This window comes from Tachyglossus aculeatus, chromosome 1, assembly GCF_015852505.1.
Source record: "Tachyglossus aculeatus isolate mTacAcu1 chromosome 1, mTacAcu1.pri, whole genome shotgun sequence".
NCBI classification, from domain to species: Eukaryota; Metazoa; Chordata; class Mammalia; order Monotremata; family Tachyglossidae; genus Tachyglossus; species Tachyglossus aculeatus.
Genome location: NC_052066.1, coordinates 24,148,536 through 24,160,298, shown reverse-complemented (window position 1 = coordinate 24,160,298; position 11,763 = coordinate 24,148,536). Strand labels below are relative to the sequence as shown.

The 11,763-nt window shown below is 43.4% G+C and overlaps 1 protein-coding gene across 1 annotated transcript in view; it reads left to right on the top strand.

Annotated features, from left to right (window-relative positions):
* The first annotated feature begins 498 nt into the window (after positions 1-498).
* The window catches only part of IL20RB (interleukin 20 receptor subunit beta), a 61,536-nt gene continuing 50,271 nt past the window's right edge, over positions 499-11,763 (top strand). The window contains exon 1 of the mRNA XM_038750836.1: positions 499-726. Coding sequence (XP_038606764.1) covers positions 654-726 — 73 coding nt within the window. The 5' untranslated portion in view covers positions 499-653. The remainder of the gene's footprint in view (positions 727-11,763) is intronic.

Genomic DNA, 11,763 nt, shown 5'->3' with positions numbered 1-11,763 from the left:
GCTTAACAAAATGCCATTATTATTATTATTATTAGCAAATACTATTATTATTATTTGTTTATATTAATGTCAGTCTCCCTCTCTAGGCTGTAAGTTCGTTGTGGGAAGGGAGCACACCTGTCGTATTGTACTCTCCCAAGTGCTTAGTACGGTGTTCTACACACACTAAGCGCTCAATGAAGATGACTGACTGGCAGTCTCTCCCAAGAAACTTTTCAGTATCAATCAATCAAGCAATGGTATTTATTGAAAATTTACTCCATGCACTGTACTAAGCGCTTAGGAGTGTACAGTATAACAGAGTTGGTAGACACGTTCCCTGCCCACAGTGAGTCAAGGCCATTGCCAACATTTTGGTAATTGCTTTTGGCAGAGATACAGGCTTCGAGACAAATGTAGTAGTCTGAACTAAATTTTCTCTGCTCCGCCTTGTAGCCCCGCCTCGCTTGTGCAACCCAGCTGGATGGGTAGAGAAGATTCAGTGCCGACTTGGGGCGTCAGTCTGAGCTTTTCCAGCGCAGCTTTGATCCTACAGAAATTCCAAACTTGGCTTCGAAACCCAAACTCCAAGCATGGCCAAGGCAGACGAGAGACGTTTTCTGGGGAGAGACAATCCCAACCCGAGCCGCAATAGTTAAACCTGGAGCCCCAGAATGTTTCTGAAAGGAACAGCGACGACTCCCATCGTGGTGATTCTCTGCTCTTTGATACCATCTTTGGCGGCAGGTAAATGAGGACCTAAAATACTTTTTGGGGATTTGCTTTGGGTCAAAACCTCGGCTTGAAGGTTTAGGGGATAAAAAAGACAAAAAGCACTGTTTTCCCTAGGAGTTGTTACCCGGGATTCCGAGAATATCGAGAATCTCATGTGCATATTAAGAAACCCCAAATAACCAATTTTCCTCTTAAAACTGTAGCCCAACTTCCTTCGGGCTGCTTAAGGAAGCAAAACTAAGGGGGAAAAAAAGAATTAGTGCTAAGCAGGGAGTCTTTCAAAGAAAATCTTTAAATATTGGAGGAGTCCTGAGAAGCTTGGATGTTTGCTCAAAGAGTCTTCTTTTCTTGTTCTAAAGTTGACCTCAGAGATGTTTACATTTACCCCTCCTTGTGTACCTTTTCAGGAAGAGTGGCACACTGGGTAGAAGGGAACTGAGCTTCAAATTTGAGACTGTCTTAGAAACAGAAACACAAGCAGAGATGTGCAATCTGGAAGTTTAGACCAGCTCCAAGCTTCAGTAAAATCGTCCCACCTTCTACCCCCCATCTCATTAGGAACTGTAAGGGGAAGGTCTATATTGCAAGCTGTGAACTTCTTGTTAGCAGGGAATGTGTCTATTTTTATATTGTTCTCTCCCAAGCGCTCAGTACAGTGCTTTGCACACAATAAGCGCTCAATAAATATGATTGAATGAACTGTTTTGAGCCCACAGAGAGATAGGAGCCGTGTCTAATTCTCACCCGTGCATTCTTTCCCTGCATTTCATACATTGCCTCACACATGATAAGCACTTAATAAAATGCTACCATTACAACTATCACTTTGAGATATTTCTGCACGGGGTGTTTCTCTCCAGAGAAGACCATGATGGATTTCTCCATAATGCACAGCTTCACGTGTATCTACATGTTTTATTTCCCCGAGATCTCTGCCTCGAGTCTTAATCCTCCTTCAAGCCCCTTCATGTGTAGTTGGAAGCTTTTGATCTGATAACTACCAGATGGAAACTTTCCTGCATGGAAGGGAGCTTCCAGCTGTTTCCCGGTGAAGTGTAAGCATTCCTGAGGTTTGAAATGGATAGAGCGTTTACATCAGCAACTTTAAAAGAACTTTCGATCCACAAAAGAGAACTTTTTCACAAAAGAGAAAGTGGATCGAAAGACAGTTCTTTTAAAGTCTAATGGACATTGGGGATATCTTCTCTGTCGGCCTCGGGGCGGGAGAAAATCAGTCCAGCAGAAAAACTACTAATAACCCAATAACTAATGGGGAATAAACCTGGTTGAGATCATCAAAAGTTCAACCATTCAATCAATTAATGGTCTTTATTATTATTATTAATAGTAATAATAATAGTAATAATAATGGAACTTGTTAGGTACTTACTGTGTGCCAGGCAATGTTTTAAGCCCTGGGGTAGATACAAGCTAATCAGGTTGGACACAGTCCATGTCCCACATGGGGCTCACACCCTTAATCTCAGTTTTATCTCTTCTTCCCCTCCTCCTCCTCTCCATCCCCCCCGCCTTACCTCCTTCCCTTCCCCACAGCACCTGTATATATGTATATATGTTTGTACGTATTTATTACTCTATTTATTTATTTCTTTTACTTGTACATATCTATTCTATTTATTTTATTTTGTTAATATGTTTTGTTTTGTTCTCTGTCTCCCCCTTCTAGACTGTGAGCCCACTGTTGGGTAGGGACCATCTCTATATGTTGCCAGCTTGTACTTCCCAAGCGCTTAATACAGTGCTCTGCACACAGTAAGCACTCAATAAATATGATTGATTGATTGATTATAGATGAGGTAAAACAAAGCAGAGAAAAGTTAAGTGATTTGTCCAAGGGCCCACAGTAGACAATTGGCAAAGTCAGGATTAGAACACAGGTCCTTCTGACTCTTAGGTCCATGCTTTCTCCACTAGGTCTAAGGTGCTTCAAGGTTATCAGGTTGTCCCAGGTGGGGCTCACAGTCTTAATCCCCATTTTCCAGTTGAGGGAACAGAGAAGTGAAGTGACTCACCCAAAGTCACGCAGCTGACAAGTGGTGGAGCCGGGATTAGAACCCAAGTCCTTCGGATTCCCAGTCCCGGGCTCTTGCCACGAAGCCATGCTGAGATCAGGCCGGGAAAGGGGGATCCCGCAGGGGGTGAGGGTTTGGGGGAGTCGTGGGCGACCGGAGGAGCCATGGGAGGCGGTTGGGCTACTGGGAAGGAATTCCAGTTTGCCCCCCGGCCGACCTGAGCAGGGATTGTCTCTATTTCTGGGTAAATTGTACTTTCCAAGCACTTAGTACAGTCTTCTGCACACAGTAAGCGCTCAGTAAATACAATTGTTGGGTAGGGACTGTCTCTATATGTTGCCAACTTGTACATCCCAAGTGCTTAGTACAGTGCTCTGCACACAGTAAGCGCTCAATAAATACGATTGATTGATTGATGGATTGAATGAGGCAGGGCCCTGGTGTTTGAACAGCACCAGTTGCAATAAAAGCCCATTGTTGAGTACTCAACCTAGATCATAATTCTTGCCTCCTTTGCACTTTTTAAAAGTCCTGCTTCTTCTATTTTCAGCATTATTCATTCATTCTTTCATTCATTCATTCATTCAGTCGTATTTATTGAGCGCTTACTGTGTGCAGAGCACTGGACTAAGCGCTTGGGAAGTACAAGTTGGCAACATATAGAGATGGTCTCTACCCAACAGCGGGCTCACAGACTAGAAGGGGGAGACAGACAACAAAACAAAACATATTAACAAAATAAAATAAACAGAATAAATATGTACAAATAAAATAAATAAATAAATAGAGTAATAAATACGTACAAACATATATACAGGTGCTGTGGGGAGGGGAAGGAGGTAAGGCAGTAGGGATGGGGAGGGGGACAAGGGGGAGAGGAAGTAGGGTTCTCAGTATGGGAAGGCCTCCTGGAGGAGGTGAGCTCTCAGTAGGGCTTTGAAGGGAGGAAGAGAGCTAGCTTGCTTGCCTTACTTGCCTTAAACTTGTTGAAGATAATTATGTCTCCCACCCCAAAGAGATTAAGCGGCCATTAAATGAGCTGTTGTCTCGCTTTCTTTTACTTGTGGCTTCTGGCCGAAAAAATTCTCCAAAAAAAGTATCCAGCAATCACTTCAAGAGTTTTCAGTCAGAAAAGGAAATTCAGTGCGTGCTGTAATTTTGGGAGTTAGTACCATTTCTCAAATTGCTTTATACCAAAACCTTTGGGGAGAGTGAATAAAGATTGTTTTCTGCTTTAGTAACTTGCCTTTTTACTTAAAAGCAATCCATTAAGGAGGATTATGGATCATGTTATTTATATAGAATAATCCACTTACCAAATACATAATTTTGCTTTAAATATTGCTGTTTGAACATTGCATTTTGAGTGGACAGCTAAAAATGTAGAGAGCTACCTTTTTGTACAATAGTAGTAATACTGGTATATAATGGTATTTGTTAAGTGCTTACTATATGCCAGCCACTATTCTAAGTGCTGGGGTAAATGCAAGGTAATTGGGTTGGACACAGCGCCTGTCCCACATAGGGCTCACGGTCTTAATCCCCATTTTACACTTCTCTGAGGCACAGAGAAGTTAAGCATCTTGCTCAAGGTTTCACAGCAGCCAAGTGGTGGAGTCAGAATTAGAACCCAGGTCCTTCGGACTCCCAAGCCTGTGCTCTATCCCATAGGCCATGCTGCTTCTCTACAACTGACATAAATTATACTCTACCCGGTCCACAATCGTATTTTCTTCTCCCAATTTTAATAGTTGCATTTTTGCCCGAAGACATCTATCTGCTTATTTTAATGTACTTTTCATATTTTTATTTGTTAAAATTCTGCAGTAGGTGTGAGTTTGTGCTGAGGCATAATAGTAATGGTATTTGTTAAATCCTATGTGCCAAACACTATACTAAGTGTTGGTTCTTCACCTCCTCCAGGAGGCCTTGCCAGACTGAGCCCCTTCCTTCCTCTCCCCCTTGTCCCCCTCTCCACCCCCCCATCTTACCTCCTTCCCTTCCTCACAGCAGCTGTATATATGTATATATGTTTGTACATATTACTCTATTTATTCTACTTGTACATATCTATTCTGTTTATTTTATTTTGTTAGTATGTTTGGTTTTGTTCTCTGTCTCCCCCTTTTAGACTGTGAGCCCACTGTTGGGTAGGGACTGTCTCTATATGTTGCCAACTTGGACTTCCCAAGCGCTTAGTACAGTGCTCTGCACACAGTAAGCGCTCAATAAATACGATTGATTGATTGATTGCTGGGTTAGATACAAGATAATCAGATGAGACACATGAGAAATGAATTTGCAATGACATAGTGTAGGTCATCCTTGTCTGTGAGTGTTTAGGATGCTTACCCACCAGTTATTCATCATATCTCTTCTATCCTTCTCTTTCCTCTGGAACATGAAAAATGAATTTGCAATAACATAGTGTATACCATCCTTGTCTTTGAGTGTTCAGGATGCTTACCCACCAGTTATTCATCGAATCTCTTCTATCCTTCTTTTTCCTATGGAACTGACTGGTACAGTTTGTTCTGGCCTTCAGATACCGCCGACTCCGTTGTACAAGTGTACCAAAATGTCAAGAGTGTTATGAAGGGCATCCTGCTCCCCAAACTCCTCCTATGGTTGTGTAACCAGGAAGATTTCACAGCCAGCACATACACTTATATCAGTGGGATTCTTTACAGTATTCTCCATAGTCTTTTGCCCCATTTTAGCTGTAGCACAGCCATCTTATTACACACATATGCTCTCTCTCTCTCTCTCTCTCTCTCTCTCTCTCTCTCTCTCTCTCTCTCTCACTCTTACATACACACACATGGTTAACATATCCACACACCCTCTTTGAAATCTGTGACAAGTTCTTCTAAAATATGTTATTTCAATTTATATTTTAGTTAGAACTGTTGAGGAAACATTCCTCCCTGTAAGTCTCCACCCTCTAGCCTGTGAGCCGGTTGTTGTTTAGGGACCGTCTCTATATGTTGCCGATTTGTACTTCCCAAGCACTTAGTACAGTACTAAGCCCAAGAACTAAGTACAGCGCTTAGTATTAGTGCTAGAGGAGCGGAGTGTGCAAACTGGGCTATAGTAGGAGACTAGAGGGGTGAGGTAGGAGGGGGCAAGCTGATTGAGAGCTTTAAAGCCAATGGTGAGGAGTTTCTGTTTGATGATGAGTTGGGAGGGCAACCACTGCAGGTTCTTGAGGAGTGGGGAGACATGGACTGAACGTTTTGTTGATAAATAATCCATGCAACAGATGAAAATATGAACTGGAGTGGTGAGAGACAGAAGGCCAGGAGGTAAACAAGGAGGCAGATGCAGAAGTATCCGCATAGAGAAGCAGCATGGCTCGGTGGAATGAGCACAGGCTTTGGAGTCAGAGGTCATGGGTTCAAATCCCAGCTCCACCAATTGTCAACTGTGTGACTTTGGGCGAGACACTTCACTTCTCTGAGCCTCAGTTACCTCATCTGTAAATTGGGAATTAAGACTATGAGCCCCTCATAGGACAACCTGATCACTTGTAACCTCCCCAGCGCTTAGAACAGTGCTTTGCACATCGTTAAGTGCTTAATAAACGCCATTATTATTGTGTCAGTGCAGGATAGAATGGTGCTTAGATCAGCATCTTGCAGTTTGGACGGAGAGGAAAGGATGGATTTTAGGCAGGATGTTGTGAAGGTAGAACCAACGGAATTTGGTGACGGATGGAATATGTGGGTGAAATGAGAGAGAAGAGTCAAAGATTATGCCAAGGTTACAGGCTTCTTAGATAAATCTGGGAGGATGGTGGTGTTGTCTGCAGTGATAGGAAACATCTGTGAGATATACATAATATCCTTAAGATATAATAAAAGAAACAGAGTGAAAGATAAAAATGCTATATGCTACTACTACTAACTGTGGTACTCATTAAGCATTTCCCATTTGCCAAGCACTGTAATAATAATAATAATGATGGTATTTGTTAAGTGCTTACTATGTGCAAAGCACTGTTCTAAGCACTGGGGGGAATACAAGGTGATCAGGTTGTCCCACGTGGGGCTCACAATCTTCATCCCCATTATACAGATGAGGTGACTGAAGCACAGAGAAGTGAAGTGACTTGCCCAAAGTCACACAGCCGACAAGTGGCAGAGCCGGGACTAGAACCCATGACCTCTGACTCCCAAGCCCGGGCTCTTTCCACTGAGCCACGCTGCTTCTACTCCTGTACTAAATACTGGGTAAATACAAAAATAATCAGGTCCCACATGGGGCTCACAGTCTAAGTAGGAGGGAAAAAATGGTATTGAGTCACCATTTTGCAGATGAGGGAACTGAGACACAGAAAAGTTAAGTGGCTTGCCAGTCACCCAGCAGACAAGTGGCAGAGTCAGGATTAGAACCCAGGTCCTCTGACTCCTAAGCCAGTGGTCTACCTATTGCCAGCCTAAGGAACAGTCTAATTCAGTGTGAACCAGCTGTGAGCTCTCTCTCTCTCTCTCTCTCTAGCTGATTAATGATAGATAATTTTTAGAGTCAATAAAAAGCACCAAGTCTAATTCAGCTCCTAGTGGGTGAGTTCAAATCCATCCCCCAAAACAATCCAGACAGGTGGTAGTAATGGCATTTATTAAAGCATCTATCGGGGTAGGATGCACTGGACTAAATTCATGGGTAGTACAAATCTGAGCAAGGCTGACATTTTGCACCTAAAGGAGTTTTCACTGTGCTCAGTGGTGGGCTTTGGGAGTTCTTCCATAATCACTAATTAAGGAATCAACACATCCCTAGGAAGGTCATCTAACAAATCCCTCTGTGCCAAGATGAGGCTGAAACTAACCTGTAGTCTCTCCTGGGCCTTAAGCTCCCATTTATGTATTTATTTATTTATTTATTTATTTATTTATTTATTTATTTATTTATTTATTTATTTATCTTACATGTACATATCTATTCTATTTTATTTTGTTAGTATGTTTGGTTTTGTTCTCTGTCTCCCCCTTCTAGACTGTGAGCCCACTGTTGGGTAGGGACTGTCTCTATGTGCTGCCGACTTGTACTTCCCAAGCGCTTAGTACAGTGCTCTGCACACAGTAAGCGCTCAATAAATACGATTGATTGATTGATTGATTGTGGACAGGGAACATATCTCCCAACTCTGTTATACTGTACTCTCCCAAGTGCTTAGTACAGTGCTGTACACAGAGTAAGCACTCAGTAACTTGACTGAGTGACTGATTGACTGTGCATACTTTAACTTTCTCTGACCTATCAGAATCGATTGTCTTTGTAAAGATCTCTGTGGAAGGATGTTCTGCGCCCTTCTTTCCACACAAATCAAACCAACCATGAGAAGCAGTGTAGCTTAATGGAAAGAGGACTGGGAGTCAAAGGACCTGTGTTCTAATCCGGCCTCTACCACTTGTCTGATGTATAACCTTTGGGCAAGTCACTTGACTTCTCTGTGTCTCAGTTAGCTCATCTCTAATATGGAGATTAAGACTGTGAGCAAGACTGCTACTCTGCTTGATGTCATCTCTCAGTCTGGTGGTATTGTTATTTTGGTGTAATTCACACTTCGAAGTGAACACCCAATGCTGTTGTTTGGCATTTAACTTTGTTGGCAATATCTAAAGATGTTGCCTTATTTTCTACATCTTTAATAATAATAATCAGTACTTGTTAAGCACTTACTATGTGCCGAGCACTGTTCTAAGTGCTGAGGTAGATACAAGTTAATCAGATTGGACACAGCCCCTGTCCCACATGGGGCTCACAGTCTTGATCCCCATTTTACAGATGACCCAACTGAGGCTCAGAGAAATGAAGTAACCTGGCCAAGGTCACACAGTAGACATGCGGCTGTGAGCTTCTAGACTGTGAGCCCGCTTTCTAGACTGTGAGCCTGCTGTTGGGTAGGGATCATCTCTATATGTTGCCAACTTGTACTTCCCAAGTGCTTAGTACAGTGCTCTGCACACAGTAAGCTCTCAATAAATATGATTGAATGAATGAATGAATGTGGCAGAGCCGGGATTAGAACACAGGTACCTCTGATTCCCAGGCCAGGGTTTATCCACTAAGCCACACTGCTTCTCTGGTTGTTCTCATGTTGCATTTTGCAATTTTATTTTATTTTATTTTATTTTATTTAGTTAGTTAATTTTATTTATTTTATTTTATGCATTTTTGCAATTTTGTTATAAGCTCCCTGAGGTAGGGATCAGGTCTACTATCAATCAATCAATGGTATTTATTGTTGCATATCATGTTTATTGAGCACTGCACTGATTGAGAAAGTACAATATAACCGAGTGTTAAACGTGTTCCCTGTCAACAGTGAACTTACCTACCACATTGTACTCTCCCAAATGCTTAGTAGAGGGCTTTGCCTTCGACACTGTGGACCACCCCCTTCTCCTCAACATGCTATCCAACCTTGGCTTCACAGACTCCGTCCTCTCCTGGTTCTCCTCTTATCTCTCTGGTCATTCATTCTCAGCCTCTTTTGCAGGCTCCTCCTCCCCCTCCCATCCCCTTACTGTAGGGGTTCCTCAAGGTTCAGTTCTTGGTCCCCTTCTGTTCTCGATTTATACTCACTCCCTTGGTGACCTCATTCGCTCCCACGGCTTCAACTATCATCTCTACGCTGATGACACCCAAATCTACATCTCTGCCCCTGCTCTCTCCCCCTCCCTCCAGGCTCGCATCTCCTCATGCCTTCGGGACATCTCCATCTGGATGTCTACCCGCCACCTAAAACTCAATATGTCCAAGACTGAACTCCTTGTCTTCCCTCCCAAACCCTGCCCTCTCCCTGACTTTCCCATCACTGTTGACGGCACTACCATCCTTCCCGTCTCACAAGCCCGCAACCTTGGTGTCATCCCTGACTCCGCTCTCTCGTTCACCCCTCACATCCAAGCCGTCACCAAAACCTGCCGGTCTCAGCTCCTCAACGTTGCCAAGATCCGCCCTTTCCTCTCCATCCAAACCGCTACCCTGCTCGTTCAAGCTCTCATCTTATCCCGCCTGGATTACTGTATGAGCCTCCTCTCTGATGTCCCATCCTCGTGTCTCTCCCCACTACAATCCATACTTCATGCCGCTGCCCGGATTCTTTTTGTCCAGAAATGCTCTGGGCATGTTACTCCCCTCCTCAAATATCTCCAGTGGCTACCAACCAACCTGCACATTAGGCAGAAACTCCTCACCCTGGGCTTCAAGGCTGTCCATCCCCTCGCCCCCTCCTACCTCACCTCCCTTCTCTCCTTCTCCAGCCCAGCCAGCACCCTCCGCTCCTCTGCCACTAACCTCCTCACCGTGCTTCGTTCTCGCCTGTTCTGCCATCGACTGCCGGCCCACGTTATCCCCCTGGCCTGGAATGCCCTCCCTCCCCACATCCACCAAGCTAAATCTCTTCCTCCCTTCAAGGCCCGACTGAGAGCTCACCTCCTCCAGGAGGCCTTCCCAGACTGAGCCCCCTCCTTCCTCTCCGCCTCCTCCCGCTCTCCATCCCCCCCCGCCTTACCTCCTTCCCTTCCCCACAACACCTGTATATATGTATATATGTTTGTACGTATTTATTACTTTATTTATTTATTTATTTTACTTGTACAATATTTTGTTAATATTTTATTTTGTTAATATGTTTTGTTTTGTTCCCTGTCTCCCCCTTCTAGACTGTGAGCCCACTGTTGGGTAGGGACCGTCTCTATGTGTTGCCAACTTGTACTTCCCAAGCGCTTAGTACAGTGCTCTGCACACAGTAAGTGCTCAATAAATACGATTGAATGAATGAATGAATGAATAAAGCCTCAATTCATTCATTCAATCGTATTTATTGAGCGCTTACTGTGTGCAGAGCACTGTACTAAGCGCTTGGGAAGTACAAGTTGGCAACATAACACTGATTGGTCAACTCATGCAGACTATGCCTAACATTGAAAGCTCACTGTGGGCAGGGAATGTGTCTCTTTATTGTTATACTGTACTTTCCCAAGCACTTAGTACAATGCTTTGCACACAATAAGCTCTCAATAAATATCAATGAATGAACAAATGAAAGGACAGGGCAAGAGATGGGACGAACTCCTGAGAACTAAGTAGCCACACTTGTCTGCTTAGAGGGTGGAGAGTAATGAATATCTTTGTGGGCAACATAAACTTTGTAGAAAATTTGGAGGCCTCAACAGAAAGCCAACTTCCTAATCTTCTCAAACCAAGAGAAGTCCTCCATTAAATGGCTTTCCCATCTCACAAAAGCAGTAGGCTTGGTGAGTCCTGAAGGAAAGCCCAGTGTGGTCAGGGATTGTCTCTCTTTATTGCCGAAGTGTACTTTCCAAATGCTTAGTACAGTGCTCTGCACACACTAAGTGAGCAATAAATATGATTGAATGAATAAATGAATGAACGATTTCCCCCTAGAATTAAAGAAGCTGAGACTATAGCCTCCATCCTCCCGACATTGGAAGCATTCATTCATTCATTCAATTGCATTTATTGAGCGCTTACTGTGAAAATATGAACTGGAGCGGTGAGAGACAGAAGACCGGGAGGTAAACAAGGAAGCAGATGCAGAAGTATCTGCATAGAGAAGCAGCGTGGCTCGGTGGAATGAGCACAGGCTTTGGAGTCAGAGGTCATGGGTTCAAATCCCAGCTCCACCAATTGTCAGCTGTGTGACTTTGGGCGTCACTTCACTTCTCTGGGCCTCAGTTACTTCATCTGTAAAATGGGGATTAAGACTGTGAGCCCCTCATGGGACAACCTGATCACTTGTAACCTCCCCAGCGCTTAGAACAGTGTTTTGCACATCGTTAAGTGCTTAATAAATGCCATTATTATTATGTCAATGCAGGATAGAAGCACTTAGTAGAGTGACTGGCATATAGTAAGTGCTTAACAAATACCGCAATTATTATTATTAGTGTTATTACCTCTAAAATGGGGATTAAATTACCAAATTTACCCACCTCTTTGTTTATCTTGGATCTACCCCAAGGATTATGATAGTGCTTTGGCA